The sequence below is a fragment of the Bos mutus genome, chromosome 3 (assembly GCF_027580195.1).
Source record: "Bos mutus isolate GX-2022 chromosome 3, NWIPB_WYAK_1.1, whole genome shotgun sequence".
In the NCBI taxonomy this organism is placed as follows: Eukaryota; Metazoa; Chordata; class Mammalia; order Artiodactyla; family Bovidae; genus Bos; species Bos mutus.
This window is the reverse complement of record NC_091619.1, coordinates 98840212-98860804: the sequence shown is the minus strand read 5'-3', so window position 1 is coordinate 98860804 and position 20593 is coordinate 98840212. Positions and strand designations below refer to the sequence as shown.

Below are 20593 nucleotides of genomic sequence, written 5' to 3'. Positions count from 1 at the left end.
ACAGACCTTTGTTGGCAAAGTAATGTCTCTGCTTTTCAAAATGCTATCTAGGTTGGTCATAACTTTTCTTCCAAAGAGTAAGCGTCTTTTAATTTCATGGCTGCGGACCATCTGCAGTGATTTTGGAGCCCCCCAAAATACAGTCTGACACTGTTTCCACTGTTTCCCCATCTATTTCCCGTGAAGTGATGGGACCAGATGCCATGATCTTCGTTTTCTGAATGTTGAGCTTTAAGCCAACTTTTTCACTCTCCTCTTTCACTTTCATCAAGAGGCTTTTTAGTTCCTCTTCACTTTCTGCCATAAGGGTGGTGTCATCTGCATATCTGAGGTTATTGCTATTTCTCCCAGCAATCTTGATTCCAGCTTGTGCTTCTTCCAGCCCAGTGTTTCTCATGATGTACTCTGCACAGAAGTTAAATAAGCAGGGTGACAATACACAGCCTTGATGTACTCCTTTTCCTATTTGGAACCAGTCTGAGATGTAACTCATACCATATAAAGTGTACAAATCACTGTTTTTTAATATATAACATTAATCTTTAATAGTAAATAATATGTATAACAAAATTTGTAATCTTGACCACTTTTTAAAAGTGTACAATTATCTATTTCCAAAACTTTTTCATCACCCCAAACAGGAAACTCCGTATCCTTAAGCAATAACTTCTCATTGTCCCCACTCCCTAGTCCCTGGGGACTAATCTACTAAAGCTCTAATCTGCTTTTTGCCTCTATGAATTTGCCTATTATAGATATTTCATATAAGTGGAATGATACAGTATTTGTCATTTTGTGTCTGTCTTACTTCACTGAGCATAATGTTACAACAATGTTGTTGCATGTATCAGAACTTTATTTTTATGGCTGAATAATGTTCCATTGTATAAATACACTACTTATTGTTTATCCATTCATTTGTTGATGGACACTTGGGTGGAAACTTTGTTTTGATTTAGTTATCAAATAAAGGTATCAAGAAATAAATAATCCCATGTAATTTTGTGAGTTTCCCATTTTTTTCTCCTTAGTAAATTGGGAACATAGTGCCTCTCTTCTGATCTCTCCAAGCTATTTGTATGCTGTCACACTACTACAAGATAAAGTGAATACGTGCACTTAACAAAGGCCTGCATGAGCTGAACTCTGTGGATAGTTCCAGATTATTTAAATACACTAGCTTGATATCCTGTTTTCCATTAAGCTAATTGCTCTTTTGCATCTTCTCTTTGCACATGCTATTCCCTTTGCTTGGAATACCTCATTGTTTTCCCCAATTAAATGGAGTCCTTGCTACTTGCGTCTAGCTTTTTCCATTTACCATTGTGATTGCTGATTTCTGTGTTTCCTCATCAGTCTGTAGCTCCTTAGAGGAAGAAAATGCCTTGTTCACCACTGTAACCTCTGCACCTACTATAGTGCCCGCCTCTTTCTAGGTAATATAAATATTTAATTATTTCAGTTTCCTGTACAACTTTGTTCTACCACAGTTGTGGCTGGTTGGGCCCGGCATAAAATTATTAGAATCGTGGACAGTGGGAGTGAAAAGTGAGCCTTGGGCCGAGTTTTCTGGGATTCCCAGGCCGTCAGAGGAGAGCAAACTCCTCACACCATGCGAAGTGTACTTACAGCAAAGTTCTTTGGGGGGGTGGGGGTGGATGTGTGTTTGTTGTTGCGTCGCTACAGCGGAATTTACGGTGAAGAGACTAGGGGTGGGGTCCTACCGGCAGCAGCTGGGGCAGCCCAGGAGCAGTAGCGGGAGTCTGATCATGTGACCTTCAATATGGCGACTGCCCTGGCTCATCCCTGGAAGGGGCGGAGCCTGGGCAGAGGGCAGGCTCAGATTCAGTCTATAACGGGGACTGTGCTTGCGTTTACGGACAGCTTATCATGGAGGCGAAAGAGTCTAGGTGAGTTCTCTGGATCACCACGCAGTGTGGTCATAGGGGCTTCTGACCCGAATCTTCCAGCCTAGGAATCTGTTCCTATACCCTTCTTCCCCAGCCCGGAGAACCCAAGTCGCTGGGATTCCAAATCCTCCAACCATGGATTCTTAAAATATTCACCCCAGGGACTACCTAGCTGGACTGCGTACCCCAGACCTTAATTTAGGAGACGCCCCCTGGACTTTCTAATCCTCAACTAAGATCCCCATTTCGGGCTTTCATCTCTGATCCCCCCATGACTATCCGTCCCCGTCTGGAGATTTTTCAGCCCCAAAACCTTCCAGCCCCGGAACTAGCCCATGGATACCCTTGTTCCAGAGACATCCCCTCCCCTCACCAATTCTCCTAAGTGAGTTTTCGTCTCCTCACCCGCACTCTCCTAGTCCTTCCAGTGGCTTTGAGCCTGGGGAAACTGGGACTATGCGTAGGGTAAAGGCCCCAGCACCGGCCCTTCTAGTCCTGTACACCACCTGATAGGCAGAGAGAGGGCGGAATCGGCGGGGAGGCGCAGCTTGGTAGCTGGTCTGGAGAAGGCAGATAGCTCTGCTAGATGGACTGTCTCCGGCTTTAGAACTCGAGCCCTGCCCAACCCCCAGCCTAGTTTACTGAGACCTACCCTTCCCTCCTCCTGATCCCCAGACCTCAGGGTTTTCCGGAGCTTAAGAATGACACCTTCCTGCGAGCAGCGTGGGGAGAAGAAACAGACTACACTCCTGTTTGGTGCATGCGGCAGGCAGGACGCTACTTACCAGGTCAGGGTCAGGGCCTCGGAGTCTAGGTAAAACTCTGGAGAGTGAAAAGTTTTGGAGGGGCAGAGAAGGGCTCTTGGAGGTCCCCCAAGGCTGAGCCCTGCCTTACCTTTTCTGTCTGCAGAGTTTAGGGAAACTCGGGCTGCCCAGGACTTTTTCAGCACCTGTCGCTCCCCAGAAGCCTGCTGTGAACTTACCCTGCAGGTGAGGGGTCGACAAAAGAGGAGGGATTTATGTTCTCCGCAGGCCACCTAGCAATCTGTCTTCTGTTCCCTATAGCCACTGCGTCGCTTCCCTCTGGATGCTGCCATCATCTTCTCCGACATCCTTGTCGTACCCCAGGTACCTGCTCAGATCTGACTCACAAATGTGTAAAACAGAAAGGACAGTCAAAGCTCAAGAAAAGCACTTACCCTTATGGGGCAGAGGGAAAAACAGGCTGGAGGAGATGGAGCTTGGCTGTTTCATTCTCCTTTTCCTCCTTCCTGGCATGGGTTGAACAGATCTCATTCTCCAGGAGTTACAGGTTGGGAACCCAGATGTTTTCTCCCCTGCCAGGCACTGGGCATGGAGGTGACCATGGTGCCTGGCAAAGGGCCCAGCTTCCCAGAACCATTAAGAGAAGAGCGGGACTTAGAGCGCCTCCAGGATCCAGCAACAGTGGCCTCTGAGCTGGGCTATGTGTTCCAGGCCATCACCCTCACTCGACAGCGGCTGGCTGGGCGTGTGCCACTGATTGGCTTTGCTGGTGCCCCGGTAATATGGACCAGGGCAGGGACTTGGGCTTGGAGAAGTTACTTTGGCAGGTCTGGGTGAAGACAAGGGAAGGAAGGATCAATCTGGCTTTTGCCTTTTGCAGTGGACTCTGATGACATACATGGTTGAGGGTGGCGGCTCAAGCACCATGTCTCAGGCCAAGCGCTGGCTTTACCAGAGACCACAAGCCAGTCACCAGCTGCTTCGCATCCTCACTGATGCTCTTGTCCCTTATCTGGTGGGACAAGTGGCTGCTGGTGCCCAGGTAAGACCTGAGGGAGAGACATAGCCTGGGGCTTAATCTTTAAGGACCAGAAACAATACAGTTCCTTATACCTGAGAAGCTAGGTATCTTAATGCCAGGCATAAAAGAGGCTTGACCTGCAGTGATCTGGCTGGAGCAGCTAAGCCCAGATACTGGCAGGGGGGCTCAGTGCTCTGTTCAAAGACCAAAGCTAGCACTGGGATCTGGAGAATGCAAAACTTTTTGACTGGAACTAGGTTTATAGGCTTAGGCAATCTCAGGGATGAAGTCACTTGGGGAAAATTGAGGCATATTCTACATGTGCCTCCTCTTTGTATGTTATGTATTTCATTTATTTTCATCACCCTGTAATTGTAGGCATTGCAGCTCTTTGAGTCCCATGCAGGGCATCTTGGCCCACAACTCTTCAGTAAGTTTGCACTGCCCTACATCCGTGATGTGTCCAAGCGAGTGAAGGCCGGGCTGCAGGAGGCAGGCCTGGCACCAGTGCCCATGGTAAGGATGGGGGTGGGCCAGTGGAGCTATCAGGTTAAGTCCTGCATGGAACTAAGTGACCACTAGAGGGCAGCAGAAGTATGACTGAGGTATATTATTAAGAGCCAGCAGAGCAAAGCTGTCTGCAGCCTGAGATTTGCCCTTTCCCCCAGATCATCTTTGCTAAGGATGGACATTTTGCCCTGGAGGAGCTGGCCCAGGCTGGCTACGAGGTGGTTGGGCTTGACTGGACAGTGGCCCCCGAGAAAGCCCGGTGAGTGATGGAAGGTGAGGTGGAGCAGGGGACAGTTACACTATGTGCAGTCACCAGAACAGGGCCCTGACTCTGCTTCCAGGGAACGCGTGGGAAAGACGGTGACCCTGCAGGGCAACCTGGACCCCTGTGCCCTGTATGCATCTGAGGTAACAACCAGGTTCTTGTGTGTGTGTTGGTGACTTTGTCTGCACTCTCATGGTTCTGGATGTGGTTGTGTTTATTACTATGTGTGTGTTTTCATCATCGGTTCTCCCTTCTACTCCATTCACAACATGGACTCTAGGAAGGCAGGAGTTTCTTTTCATTGATTTCGTTCATTTGGCCCTTCTTAGTGCCTGGTCCATGCTAGGGATCCAGTATTTTTTTGAATGAGTAATACTGAGTGCCTCCATGTGTGTGTCACTATTATGTACCGGGAGGACAGAGGCGTGCTGGCCCCCCTGTAGCCAGTGCCCTGTTGGTCCCCCTAGGAGGAGATTGGGAAGCTGGTGCAGCAGATGCTGAATGACTTTGGGCCACAGCGCTACATTGCCAACCTGGGCCATGGACTTTACCCTGACATGGACCCGGAACATGTGGGAGCCTTTGTGGATGCCGTGCACAAACACTCTCGCCTGCTTCGACAGAATTGAGCATGTCCCTTTTCCCTGAAGTACCTCTGACACAGATGATTGTTTCCAGGAGAATAAAAGTTCAAGAGTTGCAGTCTTGCATGTGGTTTTGTTTGTGAAAGATCTGTGCCCTTATCCTCCATTCCTTCTTAGCCTCTTCCTTCCCTGGGCTGCTTCTTGCATCCTCTCCCACAAGTCCTTGGAGCTCAGATATCAGTGCCTAGGCACTGTTGGACTTCATGTCAGGGCCCTGACACCAACGTTCTCTCAGATCTCCAAGCCCCAGAGCCACATGGGGTTGCATAGATCTTCCTAGGAGTGGGAGCTGTGACATGTACAGGGAAATGGGGTCCCTACAGCATGTGAAGCCAGGGCTTTGTGTCTGGGGAGGAAGAGTGTATAGATCAGAGAGGGACACAGAAATGGTTAGAATATTCAGAAAGGCCTGTTGAGGAAGATGGGGTCTAGGTCAGCAGGAAGAAGCTGAGAGGCCTTCAGCTTTGACCCGAAAAGTTGGGAAGAGGGCATAAAGATCGGCTGAGTTGCTTAGACATGCATCACGGAGCTGAGAAGGCTTCTGACACCAATAGGCTTCTTTTCTGTGTATACCCTCTGATTTTCTCAGTATCTTGATGTTTCTGCTCATCATAATGGTACCTACTTTCTGGGGTCCGGCCCTGATGTGCCTGTGAGCTCTGGAAAGCAGTCTGGTGTGGTAGGAAATTCTTCATTTGTTATTCCACATCTTATTAGAGTGCTAGGAACCCTCTGTGCTATAGGCCTAACCAGCTCCCTGTCCCAGCCAGGGTGATAGAGAATACAGAGAAGGGCCCCATTTATTGAAAAAACACAATTTCTGATTTTAGAAAAATGATCTTTTCTGTGATCCGTGATTTATTCATAGAAAAGCACTGTGAGTTCACATACTTGCTAAAAAACGGCAATTGTGATACAGAAATGGGAGTGGTGTCTTTTGTTTTTTTTAACCAACCTATCAGGCTGAGAGGTTGTACGGCCCATGACGGAACAGTAAGACTTCAGTAGCCACAAACAGCAAATACAAATTATTGGTCAGTGTGGAGGAAAAAAAAAGTGACACAGTTTGTCAGAGAAAGCAAAACAAAGCAGACAGGTCTTTAGTTCACACTCTAGCTATACCACCCCTTCCCTATCACACCCCACCCCCTACTCGGGAACTAAGACAGGAAACAGGAAACACCAAGACACTGGCATCTAAATGACTCTTCTGAATGCCTGCGCCATCTCCTACAATTCCAGGCGAGGAGAGGGGCAGGAAGGTAGCAGGAACATGACACACTGCAGGTCAGCCAGAGCTAACAGAGGGGCTGTCCACCTGGGCTAGAAGCTAGTCAGGGCAAGGCCAAATGCATTCCAGCTGCAGCCTCCAAATCAGTGGCCCATGGGACTGTAGCAGAAGCGGGCAGAGGAAGCTTGAGGTAGAAAGGCAGGGGAAGAAAGCGGGTGCAGGGGAAGCAGAGAAATGTGGCGCTGAAGGAGCCACTCAGGGCAGAGGGAGCTTAGTGCTCAGAAGCTTGTTGGGTGACAGTGATGAGTACAGGAGCCACAGAGATGGGGAACATGTTTAGCTGGCGCGAGAGAACAGAGGAATGGGGATGAGAGATCTGGCAAAAAGAGAAGGGACACATTCATGCAGATCCTAGAACATGAATTCACAGACAAACCTACATGTGGAAATACCACAGTTACTCACAGAGACAGATACAGACCAAACAGATTTACACACGTGCGTTCATGTGTGGCCAGATACACACAGACTAAACATGCACCAGCAAACAGCAACAGACACACAGGTACGTACTACAGTGTGCTCACATATGCGCGTACCCTCACACGGAAACCCACCGTCCAGCACACAGACCTGACACATGCACATAAATATATATGTGCACATACAGGCATGCACAGATATACCTATGCACACAGACACACGTATTTAGTCATTCAGGTCTCTACGCACACTTAGAGATGAGACCAGACACTAAGACAACGGTGTCCAGAGCGGATGAACATTATGAGCTCAGTGGCCTCCCAGACATTCACCTTCACCTGTTTCTCAGAAACTCGTCAGACTCCTAGAGAGGCTGTGTGAGGCAGGAGCAACAGCTTCCGTGTCCTCATGGCTTCATGAGGTGAAAGTCTAAGTCCAGACTGGGCCTTCTCACCCATCACTGGGCTATGAATGCCCTTCTGCAGGCTGGGGTTTCTGCATAGACTAGACTTGAGATTTCCTCTTAACTGGCCATTTTTCTCCCTGCCATCCCCAATCTTCCACTGCCAACAGAATATACTCTGCAAGGGAAACCTGAGAAATGGTTGTGAATCTCCTCAGAAAACAAGCCTATCTTCCCACCCACAGCTACAAGTACCCATCAAATTAGAACCAGAATTATAAATAGTTACAACTTTACAACATAATTGGCAACACACAGACTATAGTATTTACAGTACCATAAACGCTTCTGTTTCTCTGGTTACGCAATCCCTGAGACGGAACAGTGTTCTGTGTTTGCCAAGGGAGAGAGGGGCAATGCCCGGGACACGCAGGATACAAGGGCCTGAGGTGGCATGTTGTGGGTGCTGATTGGTCTGCAGGGCCCTGCTCCTCCAGGAACAGTGGGCTGTTGTAAGAACCCTGCCCAGGCAGGCATGCTGGCTACAGCTGGACTCTCCCCATGCTTAGCCCTGTGGTCCTCTGGCTTCAGCCACAGGTGCTCAGAGTCCTCTCAGGGTGGACAAATGCTTGTGTCCGTGGCCTGACCTGATGGTACCTGGGAGCCCAGGCTGCCCTGGCAGCAAGCTGTCTGCTTTCTCAGCCGAAGCGCTCTCGCACCAGCAGCATCAGCTTCTTCTTGCCTTTGTAGATCTGTTTGAGGTTGTCGATGAACTGGGCAAACTGAAGGTGGCCATCCTGAGGCAGCAGGAAGGTCTCCCGGGCCTTGCTCAGAAACTCAATGAACTCTCCATAGTGGCGAGGGCTGATATGTGTCAGGCGCGAGTGTGTGGTGTTGATGTAGGCATTGATGGTGGCATCCAGCAGCTGGCGCAGGGGAGCCTTGTCGGTGGACATGAGCTTTCCTGAGCTGCGGCGGCCTGGGATGCCGGCCAGTCCAGGAGCAGTCACCGTGCAGCGCCGAAGGATGTCTGAAAGCACTGTGGCGCAGTGCACGCTCTTCACCACCAGGGGAATCAGGGCCGCCAGCTCATTCTTGCCCAGGGAGTGGCTGAGGGCGCAGGCCCAGAGCACATCGTTGATGGCCGGGTGGGTGTCCTGGTTGTAGGCCAGGTTGAGATGGCTCATGGCCAGTGAGGCCAGCTTGAAGGCACGTAGCGGGTAGCCACGGAGCTCCATGTAGCGGGCGATGGTGAACAGCTGTGAGTGAGTCATGCCGCCAGCCGCAGCATCGATGGCGATCTGATAGGCTGCTTCGAAGGCGATGTGGTCCTTCTCACAGAGGGTAAGGGCCGACAGGGCACAGCTCTGCGGATCCTTCATAGCGCACTGCAGGGCCAGGGTGCGAGCACAGCTGGCCAGCTCCTCCCGCTGTGGATAGTCAAGACTGAGGCGCAGGATGGTGGTGTGGGAGACGGCTGTGGCAGCCACAATACTGGTAGCCTCGGTGGGGGTGAAGAGTGTGTACCAGCTCTGCAAGATGCTCACCAGGGCCCGCACACCTGTCAAGGAGAGCCTGTGCTCAGCCATGGGCCTCCCGGTCCTGATCCAGGTCTACTCAGATTACCATTTGGGGTGAGAACTTGGCCAGCAGGGACAAGCTCTCCCTCCTCAGCAGCCCTGAGATGATCTGCAGTAACCAGGGCTAGGGGGGCAACCCTGGTGGCCAGACCCCATTTGAGGTCTCTTCCCATCCCTTCTTTCCCCCAGGTCAGAGGCTTGAAAGTTTCTGCAGGTGCTCTTAGCCCCTCACAAGGATGAAGCAACAGAGCCTGTGGTTTGCCTGCTCCAAGGCAGGAGTCTCAGATCTGCCCCTGGGTTTTCTAGCTGAAGTGAAGCCTCTCAGCGCAGAGTTTTGTGCTGGGGCTTTGGGCACTAGATGGGGTCTCGAGCCTCCAAGTTGTTTGGGATTTCTCAGAAGCATGGACAGGGACTGGGACTAAACAACTGGGCCAACTACCTCCTAAGGCTGCACTTGAGTACTGGTGGCTGAAAATTCATTCTTTTAGAATGTTTCTAGCAGAGGATCAGAGTGCTGCTTGCCCTCAGGGTACAATCCAAGCAGTGAGGGAAGACCTTGGTCAGGCTGAACAGGGCCATCTTCTCCTACCAGCAGCCTCATCCTTTCCTAGGCCATCAATAATGGAATATGAGAGCTCTAAGGATTCACTGTCCTGTCCCAAGAGTAGGGCCTAGGAATCCTTTCCCCTGGGGGCACAGGGAGCTGGGAGACTCACCCACTTCCGTGGCACAGGTTACCAACCACCGCACCATCTCCCGGCGCCTCCAGTTGAGGGTTGATAAGGTCATCCTCATCACCTGGGCGAAAAAAAGTGGCATTCCCAGCGGACTTAGCATAACTGCTATAACCTCTCCCTCCTCCTTGCCATTCATTTATGTATGTGTATTTATTTGTGCCTTAAACAACCATCTCTCCCCTGAGAAGTACAGATGGGTTTGTTTAATTTCTGCCCCATCCTGCCACCAGATAGAAGATTTCTCTGATGATCTGTAATGAATAAACCCCTTATTATCACACCTTGACTTGGAGGAATGGGGGTGGGTAGGGAAAAGATGGGGACCTTGTGGAGCCTAAGGCTATACTGCTTAACTGGCCTTAACTTCAAAACAGAGCCCCAAATTGAGTCCTGACCTTGTGACTAGCCTAGAAGCTATGTTCTGGGGACACAGAAAGAATCAGACCTGGCCCATGCCCACTCCAGTCCTCATGGGATCTTAACTCCCTGTCACTAGGCCAGAAGTTTAAAGTGGGGATGGCCCACTCCTCCTCCATACCTGTAGCCCCAGCTCCAAGGCCACGTTGAGCAGGGTGCCATCTGTACTACTGTCCGTGGGAGTAGCAATCTTGAATGCATCTTGGGCCAGTTTGAAGATGAGGGAGGAAGAATGGATGTGCTTCTGTATTGCTTCCAGGATTGTTCGGAGCCTCAGAGTGTCCCCTACAGGTGCCAAGAGAAGGGGCAGGGACAAGATCTTCTTTAAAGCTTCCCTGAACAGTCAGCTGATCACAACAGGTGCTGGTTGAACTGGCTGGTGTCAATGCACGGAATGCTTCCGAATGGTCGGGGTGGTCAAGCTTTATCTCCACTGAACCCACTGGAGGCTCCTTCCTTCCCCAGGCACCCATGCAAATTCACTGCTCTCCACCTTTTCATCGGCCTTGACCCCTTACCCTTTTTTCCCCTCAGGATCTTTAGGTCCCAGAAATAACTTTTTCTAACACCTGAATTTTGAGAGCTACTTATACAGGAGAAGGAAGCCACATTATTGCCAAGAAAGTATTCCAGTCCCAAGGTCTGCTTCTCAGTACAGTTCCCTGGAGCTGGGCTACCACTTCTTATCCAGTAGGCAAGTATGAGTGCACAGAGTTATGGAATACGTTGCAGGAATGCCATGAGTACCATATAAGGTAAAGGCAGTAGGGTATATGAGAGATTGGTGTATCTTCTGAAGGGCTAAAATGTGAAATAAAGAGAGAAGAAAAAGTAGGTCTTATGTCTTACAAAGAGGTGCAGTGCTAAGAGTGTACAGGCTTTGGAGTAAAATACATTGGGAAATGAACCTAGTTCAGCCAGTACCAGACCAGTTACTTCATCTATAAAATAGAAACAATAACCTTTTAAGGTCGTGGAGGGAATTATAAACAATTTGTGTACAGGTAATATGTGTGTGCATGCATATAAATGAATAGAATATATCCGGGGATTTTTACAACACTGTCTTAGCAGTAGTAGTTATCTTTGGGTGTCAGGATTGAGAGATCACCTTTTTTCCTTCTATCCTCTTTAAAATCAATTAAGACATTTAATAGACTTTTTTTTTTTTTTTTTGGTGGGACCTTAGTTCCTCAACCAGGGATCAAACCCAGGCCCTCAGTAGCAAGAGCAGAGTCCTAACCACTGGACAGCCAAGGAAACCCTGACTTTATGTTTTTAAAGTGGTTTTAGGTATACAGAAAATTGAGCAGATAAGACAGAGAGTTCTCACATATCCCCCTCTTTCCCCTTTCAGTTTCCCTTATTACTAACATCTTACATTGAACGAACACTGATACATTACTATTAACTGAAGTCCACAGTTAACATTAGGGTCCACTGTGTTATACAATCCTATGGGTTTTGACCAACGCATAGTATCATGGGTTTGCCATTACTATGTCATATAGAATAGACTCATTGCTGTAAAAATCTCCTGTGTTCCCCCTGTTCATCCCTCTTCTCTTTCCTTCTGAAACTACTCATCTTTTTACTGCCATTATAGTGTTAACTTTTCCACAATGTCGCAGGTTTGGAATAGTATGTAACCTTTACAGACTGGCTTCCTTCAGGAAGCAAAATACACTTGTTTCCTTAAATGTCTATTTATAGCTTGGTAGCTTTTTTTTTTTAATTTAGTTTCAGTTGATGTACAATATTATATACATTTCAGGTATACAAGATAGTGATTCACACTTTCTAAGGTTATACTCCATTTATAGTTTATAAAATACTAGCTATATTCCTATAATGTATCCTTGTAGCTTACTTATTTTATACATAGCAGTTTGTACCTCTTAGACTCCTTCCCCCATCCAGACCCTCCTCCCCACCTTACCTCCCCGCGCTGGTAACAAGTTTGCTCTCATACTCTGTGAGTCTGTTTCTTTTTTGTTATATTCAATAGTTTGTTGTATTTTTTAGATTCCACATATAAGTGATATCATACAATATTTGTCTTTCTCTTACTTGATTTACTTAGCAGAATATCCTTCGATTCCATCTATGTTGCTGTAAATGGCAAAAATTTCTTCTTTTTTGTGACTGAGCAGTATTTGATTATATATTTATACCATCTCTTCTTTACCCATTCATTTCTTGATGGGACACTTAGGTTGGTTCTATTTATTATCTACTGTAAATAATGCTGTCATGAACACTGGGGTACATGTATCTTTTTCAATTCACGTTTTACATTTTTTGGCTATATACCAAGGAGTGGAACTGCTGGGTCATATCGTAGTTCTAATTTTCTGAGAAACCTCCATATCATTTTTCACAGTGGCTGCATCAATATACATTCCCACCAAAAGTGTACAAGGGTTCCCTTTTCTCTACGTCCACACCAACAGTTGTTATTTGCATTCTTTTTGATGATAATCATTCTGACAGGTGTGAGGTGATACCTCATACAGTTAGAACTGGACACCGAACAACAGACTGGTTCCCGATAGGAAAAGGAGTACGTCAAGGCTGTATATTATCACCCTGCTTATTTAACTTCTACGCAGAGTACATCATGAGAAACGCTGGACTGGAAGAAACACAAGCTGGAATCAAGATTGCCGGGAGAAATATCAATAACCTCAGATATGCAAATGACACCACCCTTATGGCAGAAAGTGAAGAGGAACTAAAAAGCCTCTTGATGAAAGTGAAAGAGGAGAGTGAAAAAGTTGGCTTAAAGCTCAACATTCAGAAAACGAAGATCATGGCATCCGGTCCCATCACTTCATGGGAAATAGATGGGGAAACAGTGGAAACAGTGTTAGACTTTATTTTTTTGGGCTCCAAAATCACTGCAGATGGTGATTGCAGCCATGACATTAAAAGACGCTTACTCCTTGGAAGGAAAGTTATGACCAACCTAGATAGCATATTCAAAAACAGAGATATTAGTTTGCCAAGAAAGGTCCGTGTAGTCAAGGTTATGGTTTTTCCAGTGGTCATGTATGGATGTGAGAGTTGGACTGTGAAGAAGGCTGAGCGCCGAAGAATTGATGCTTTTGAACTGTGGTGTTGGAGAAGACTCTTGAGAGTCCCTTGGACTGCAAGGATCCAACCAGTCCATTCTGAAGGAGATCAGCCCTGGGATTTCTTTGGAGGGAATGATGCTGAAGCTGAAACTCCAGTACTTTGGCCACCTCATGCGAAGAGTTGACTCATTGGAAAAGACTGATGCTGGGAGGGATTGGGGGCAGGAGGAGAAGGGGATGACAGAGGATGAGGTGGTTGGATGGCATCACTGACTCAATGCACATAAGTTTGGGTGAACTCTGGGAGTTGGTGATGGACAGGGAGGCCTGGCGTGCTGCGATTCATGGGGTCGCGAAGAGTCGGACATGACTGAGCGACTGAACTGAACTGATGATTAATGATATTGAGCATCTTTTTATCTGCCTGTTGACCATCTGTACTTCTTTGGAAAAATGTCTATCCACGTTTTCTGCCCATTTTAAAAATCAAGTTTTTTTTTTTTTATGTTAGTTCATATGAAATGTATATTTTGGATTTAATTCCCTATTGGTCACTCTATCTGCTAGTACTTCCTCTCATTCAGTAGGTTGTCTTTTCATTTTGCCAATGATTTTCTTTGCTGTGCAAAAGCTTTTAACTAGGTCCCACTTGTTTACTTTTTATTTTCCTTTGATTTAGGATGCAGATTAAAAAAAAACACTGCTATGATTTGTGTTAAAGTGTTCTGCCTATGTTTTGAGTTTTATGGTCTCTGGTCTTATATTTAGGTCTTTAATACATTTTGAGTTTATTTTTGTGTACAGTTAGAGAATGTTCTAATTTCGTTCTTTCATATGTAGCTGTCCAGTTCCCCAGCACCACTTATTGAAGGGCACTTCATTTCTTTACGTTGGTAAATAATATGCCATTGTATGGATCTACCTCAGCTTGTATATCCATTCACCAGCTGCAGGATATCCTGTTTGCTTCCACTTTTAGGCAATTACAAATTAAGGTGCTATAAACATTTGCGTGCTGGTTTTTGTGTAGACAGTTGTGTAAGTTTTCAACTTATTTGGGCAAATAACTAGGAACAAGATTACTGGATCATATGGTTAGACTATGTGTAGCTTTGTAAAAAACTGACAAACTGTCTTCCAAAGTGGCTGAACCTTTGGCATTCCCACCAGGAATGAAGGAGTCTCTGCTGCTCCACATCCGCACTAGTGTTTGGTGGTGTGTTTTGGATTTTAGCCATTCTAATAGGTATATAGTGGTATCTAATTTTTGTTTTAATTTGTATTTCCAGTCCATCCTAAAGGAGATCAGTCCTGGGTGTTCATTGGAAGGACGGATGTTGAAGCTGAAACTCCAATGCTTTTGCCACCTGATGCGAAGAGCTGATTCATTGGAAAAGACCCTGATGCTGGGAAAGATTTGAGGGCATGAGGAGAAGGGGACGACAGAGGATGAGATGGTTGGATGGAATCACCAGTTCAGTGGACATGGGTTTGGGTGAACTCCAGGACTTGGTGATGGACAGGGAGGCCTGGCGTGCTGCAGTTCATGGAGTCGCAAAGAGTCGGACACGACTGAGTGACTGAACTGAACTGAACTGAATATGACATGTCATGGTGAGTATCTTCTTACTGCTTGTTTGACATCTATATATCTTATCTGGTAAGGCATCAGTTCAGGTCTTTAGTGCATTTTAAGATTCAGTTGTTTTCTCAACAATAATGTCGAGTTTTAAGAGTTATTTGTGTATTTGGGATACAAGTTCTTTAGTAGATACTGTTTTGCAAATATTTTCTCCCAGGCTGTGGCTTGTCTTTTCAATGTTTTTCACATAAGTTTTAAATTTTAATGAAGTCTTACTTACCAATGTTTTTTTCATCGACTGTATCTAATTTTGGTGTTGTATCTAAAAAGCTATTTCTGGGAATTCTCCAGAGGTCCAGTGGTTAGGACTCTGTGTTTCTACTGCAGGCAGCCCAGGTTTGATCCCTGATCAGGGAACACAGTGTGGTCAAAAAAAGTTACTGTCAAACACAAGGTCATCTAGTCTTTCTCCTGTGTTATCTTCTAGAAGTTTTATAATTTTGTGTTTTATATTTATGTCTATGATACATCTGAATTCATTTGCATGAAAGGTATAAGGTCAATGTGTCTATATTCATTTTTTAAAATGTGGATGTACAGTTCTTCTAGTACCATTTGCTGAAAATACTATCCTTTGCTCCTTCGTCAAAGACCAGTTGACTGTATTTGTGAGAGACTATTTCTGAGCTCTCTATTTTGTTCCATGGACCTATTTGCTTATTCTTCTGCCAATACCACACTATCTGATTACTGTACCATATACCATACATGGTACATACTGTACATGGTAGTTCTATTTTTAAAATTTTTTGAGAAACATCCATCCCGTTTTCCATAGTTGTTGTACCAATTTACATTCTCACCAACAGTGTACTCCACATCTTTTGTCTTTTTGATAACAGCCATTCTAACAGGTGTGAGGGAATATTTGCAATATTACCTCTTTTCTAACATATGTATTTAATGCTGTAAAATTTCCCTCCAAACACTGCTTTCATTGCATCCTACATTTCTGATTAGTTCATTTTTTTTTTTTTTAGTTTTAAACTTTCATTTAGTTAAAAATATTAAAAAATTCCTGAGAGTTCATCTTTGATCCATATGTTACTTAGAAGTGTGTTTAAACTCCATATTTTTGAGAATTTTCCAGTTATCCTTCTGTTAATAATTTCTAGCTTAAAGTATGATCTGAAAGCATACTTTGTATGATTTCTGTTCTTCTAAATTTACTGAGGTGTGTTTTATGGTTCAGAATGTGGTCTATCTTGGTGAACATTCCATGTGAGCTTGAAAAGAATGTATTATATTGCAGTTTGATAAAGTATTTTATAAATGTTAATAGATTCAGTTAATTAATGGCTTGTTCAAGTATAACTTATTGATTTTTTTGCCTGCTGGATGTATCAATTATTGACAAGAGGTACTGTGAACTCTCTGAATGAATGTAACAGTGGATTTGTCCATTTCTCCTTGCAGTTCTAGTGGTTTTCCCCTCACATATTTTGATGCTTTGTTGTTAGATGCATATACATTAAAGATAATTATGACTTTTTGGATAACTGACTCCTTTATCACTGTGTAATGCCCCTCTTTATCCCTGAAAATTTTCCATTTACTGAAGTCTTTGTTTAATACAGGCATCCCAGGTTTTTCTTGGTATGTGTTAACATGGTATACCTTTCTCTATCCTTTACTATGTTGTTGGTGAAGGAATCAGACTGTGGTTAAGAAACAGTTTTAAAGATGAAAATAACAAATTAGCTCAGCTGGTACACATGCTTTCCTGGGAGAATATCTTTTCTAGACTCTTCCTGCTTTTAGTGCAGCTACTTTGGTAGTCTACAGGGTATGGAAAGTGGGGGTGAGAGTGTTGACGACACCTCATATGTGTGCTTTGTTTAAGCCCTGGCCTCTGTTTTTAGTTCAAAATATGACATGACTGAGTGACTTTCATTTCATTTTCATATGGAAAGGTAAAGTGTAGAAGCTCAAGTCACAGAAGAATTAAATATGTACCTAAAAGTACCAGGATAAAAATGAAGCCCAGTACAGTTCAATGTTTGTACTTAGGGTCATTTGCTTGCTTTAACACTGCCTCTTTATTAATTCCTTTACCTATTAATTGTGGTAAAAATATATATACTAAAACTTTCTATCTTAACCATTTTAAGTATACAATTGAGTACTGTTAATCACATTCAACATTGTGGAATATCATTCATTGTGTAAATAGCAGCACCATATATTTCCAAAAGTTTTTTATCATCCTAAACAGAAACTCTGTACCCATTAAGCAGTAATTCACCATCATCTCTCCCTTTAGCCCAGGAAACTTCTATTTTTTGTCTTTATTAACTTGCCTATTCTAGACATGTATGTTCAGTTCAGTTCAGTTCAGTCACTCAGATGTGTCTGACTCTTTGTGACCCCGTGAATCACAGCACGCCAGGCCTCCCTGTCCATCACCAACTCCCGGAGTTCACTCAAACTCAGGTCCATCGAGTCGGTGATGCCATCCAGCCATCTCATCCTCTGTTGTCCCCTTTTCCTCTTGCCCCCAATCCCTCCCAGCATCAGTCTTTTCCAATGAGTCAACTCTTCGCATGAAGTGGCCAAAGTATTGGAGTTTCACCTTCAGCATCAGTCCTTCAAATGAACACCTAGGACTGATCTCCTTTAGGATGGACTGCTTGGATCTCCTTGCAGTCCAAGGGACTCTCAAGAGTCTTCTCCAACACCACAGTTCAAAAGCATCAATTCTTCGGCGCTCAGCTTTCTTCACAGTCCAACTTTCACATCCATACATGACCACTGGCAAAACCATAGCCTTGACTAGACAGACCTTTGTTGGCAAAGTAACATCTCTGCTTTTGAATATGCTATCTAGGTTGGTCATAACTTTCCTTCCAAGGAGTAAGCGTCTTTTAATGTCATGGCTGCAATCACCATCTGCCCAAAAAATAAAGTCTGACACTGTTTCCACTGTTTCCCCATCTATTTCCCATGAAGTGATGGGACCGGATGCCATGATCTTCGTTTTCTGAACATTGAGCTTTAAGCCAACTTTTTCACTCTCCTCTTTCACTTTCATCAAGAGGCTTTTAGTTCCTCTTCACTTTCTGCCATAAGGGTGGTGTCATATGCATATCTGAGGTTATTGCTATTTCTCCCGGCAATCTTGATTCCAGCTTGTGTTTCTTCCAGTCCAGCGTTTCTCATGATGTACTCTGCATAGAAGTTAAATAAGCAGGGTGACAATATACAGCCTTGATGTACTCCTTTTCCTACTTGGAACCAGTCTGTTGTTCCATGTCCAGTTCTAACTGCTGCTTCCTGACCTGCATACAAATTTCTCAAGAGGCAGGTCAGGTGGTCTGGTATTCCCATCTCTTGAAGAATTTTCCACGGTTTATTGTGATCCACAAAGTCAAAGGCTTTGGCATAGTCAATAAAGCAGAAATAGATGTTTTTCTGGAACTCTCTTGCTTTTCCCATGATCCAGCGGATGTTGGCAATTTGATCTCTGGTTCCTCTGCCTTTTCTAAAACCAGCTTGAACATCTGGAAGTTCATGGTTCACATATTGCTGAAGCCTGGCTTTCAGAATTTTGAGCATTTACCAGCGTGTGAGATAAGTGCAATTTTGCGGTAGTTTGAGCATTCTTTGGCATTGCCTTTCTTTGGGACTGGAATGAAAACTGACCTTTTCCAGTCCTGTGGCCACTGCTGAGTTTTCCAAATGTGCTGGCATATTGAGTGCAGCACTTTCACAGCATCATCTTTCAGGATTTGAAATAGCTCAACTGGAATTCCATCACCTCCACTAGCTTTGTTCGTAGTGATGCTTTCTAAGGCCCACTTGACTTCACATTTCAGGATGTCTGGCTCTAGGTCAGTGATCACACCATCCTTTAGCATAGTATATACAAATTTGCATGTCATTTCCCCCTCACATATTAGTGTATCTTGGAAATTATTCTACATCAGTACATAAAGAAATGTTTGTTCTTTTACATGACTGCATAATATCCCATTTATGGATGTACAGGTCCATAACTGCTTCTTTAAAACTCTTAGGTTATGAATGCATTTGGAGCTTATTATATAAAGATAGTTTGTACAAAAGTTATATATAATACTCACAATGGGTCTGGGGCAGCATCCTATAATTAAACACATTATTATTTGTTCAGTAAAAGTATGAATATTCATGCTAGGTAGGATAAATAGCAAAGTTAGTATTGTATTTTTTTGATACAGTAATAAACTGATGGATGAAATAGTGTGATATAGACTAAATACTTGGGACTCTTTACTTCTAAGGAAAATACTCAATAAAACCTCAAACCAAGCTACGCTTCTAAACATATGCATAAGTAAATACTTCTTCTATCTGGTTTCTTGAGGCTTTTGGACAAAAGGCTTCATCTGCATTGCTATTACTGTCACCAAAGATCAGAGTTGGGAATTTAATGATGGGCCTGAAAAGAGATTCTTTAATGATGAAACAACTACAATAGATGACCTTAAAAAAGGAGTACTTCTAGGATAATGTGTCTGATTAATACAGATTTCTACATAAGCAGTCTTTTTCAATTAAGTAAGCAGCTATAATCCTTTTTCACTGATAAATGCATGTTATTCAAGGCCAATTAACTGCTCATACATTTCCCCCATACTGTCTATGGACATTTTTTTTCATCTGTTACATTTCATAATTGTCATTATTCCTAGCCTCATGCTTACTTGGGATAACACTATTTTAACAATTCTTCTACATTGCAAGGAATGTACAATAGGTATATAACTTAAAATAGTCTATTTTTTGATGTCAGCTTGTTCTAACTCAACACTTCTACAATCTTAGTAGGTTAAAAATCATGTGAAGAATTTGTTAAAGGATAAGATTCTTGGGCTATATTCATAGAGATTCAGATTCAGATTCAGAATTTGCATTTCTAACAAGTTTCCAGGTCATGCTGATGCTGCTTATCCACGGATCATACATTGAGTAGCAAGGTTCTGACTTACTTAGACTTTTAGCCTATTAACTTTTAATGTAAGTAATGAGACTACATTAGTGACACAAAACCCTTCACTATCTTTATATACAAGTGCACTTTCAAAGTGAGAGTCTCTGCAAAATATTTATCAATTGTTTCAAGTATCAGCAACTGTGTAAATAGCATAACTAAGGTATACTTGATCAAGTTTGTATAATAACTCCTTTAGGAAGACTTGGGAGTTACCTGTTTCAAGTATATAGTATGAAAATAAAAAAATATTTATATTTGTTCTTCATTGGGAGTAAAATTTCTTGGTTATAAGAAGTTCATGAGGTGTGTGTGTGAAATAGTGGTCTAGGAACGAGTATACAGTTTTCTTCCATTCCAGCTTCCAGTACAATGAGTTCATGTCATTGGTACAGATTATTAAGCCTGATAGAAATGATCTCTTTGATTACTCATGTTTTTTTGTTTACATACTAACAAATAAACTGTGAACAACTCTTTTTTTGTTGTTGTTTTACTGCACAGCTTGCAGGATACTAGTTCCCTGACCAGAGATCGAACCTAGGTCCATGGTAGTGAAAGCAGAGTCCTAACCACTGGACTGCTAGGGAATTCTCTGAATAACTTTTGAAACACTATGGACGTTGACTTTTTCTAGCTTTATCTGGCACATCCCAGAACTTTCACCCTGTGTTTAGAGTCCTTAAAATCTCTTGTTTGCTCATCAATCACTGTTAATTTTTTTTAAGAAAACAGAACAGAGCTATTTCATCAGCAGTGTATACTTGTTCAAGACTAAGGTTTTCATTAAAAATTACCATAACAAATTGTCAATATAATTTTCATCAACTTCATGAAAATAAGTTTTTTCATCATAGTTGTACAGATATTTTATACTGCAATGCTTCTGAAATTTCTGCAGCCAATCTTCTGATATCCTAAACTTACCGTAAAGCTT

General features: G+C 43.9%; 2 protein-coding genes across 2 annotated transcripts in view; one reads left to right on the top strand and one right to left on the bottom strand.

The window, feature by feature from the left end:
• Window positions 1-1777: 1777 nt before the first annotated feature.
• Window positions 1778-5172, top strand: UROD (uroporphyrinogen decarboxylase). The gene is made up of 10 exons (XM_005894191.3): window positions 1778-1910; window positions 2586-2698; window positions 2820-2899; window positions 2975-3037; window positions 3254-3451; window positions 3555-3716; window positions 4074-4211; window positions 4364-4464; window positions 4547-4613; window positions 4938-5172. The coding sequence occupies exons 1-10, from the start codon at window positions 1891-1893 to the stop codon at window positions 5097-5099; spliced, it is 1104 nt and encodes a 367-aa protein (XP_005894253.1). The 5' UTR covers window positions 1778-1890; the 3' UTR covers window positions 5100-5172.
• Window positions 5173-6067: 895 nt separating this feature from the next.
• ZSWIM5 (zinc finger SWIM-type containing 5) overlaps window positions 6068-20593 on the bottom strand; it is a 147364-nt gene continuing 132838 nt past the window's right edge. Inside the window, exons 12-14 of the mRNA XM_070368166.1 lie at window positions 10087-10250; window positions 9528-9609; window positions 6068-8792 (exon numbers count right to left, since the gene is read on the bottom strand). Of these exons, the coding sequence (XP_070224267.1) occupies window positions 7930-8792; window positions 9528-9609; window positions 10087-10250 (1109 nt within the window). The 3' untranslated portion in view covers window positions 6068-7929. The remainder of the gene's footprint in view (window positions 8793-9527; window positions 9610-10086; window positions 10251-20593) is intronic.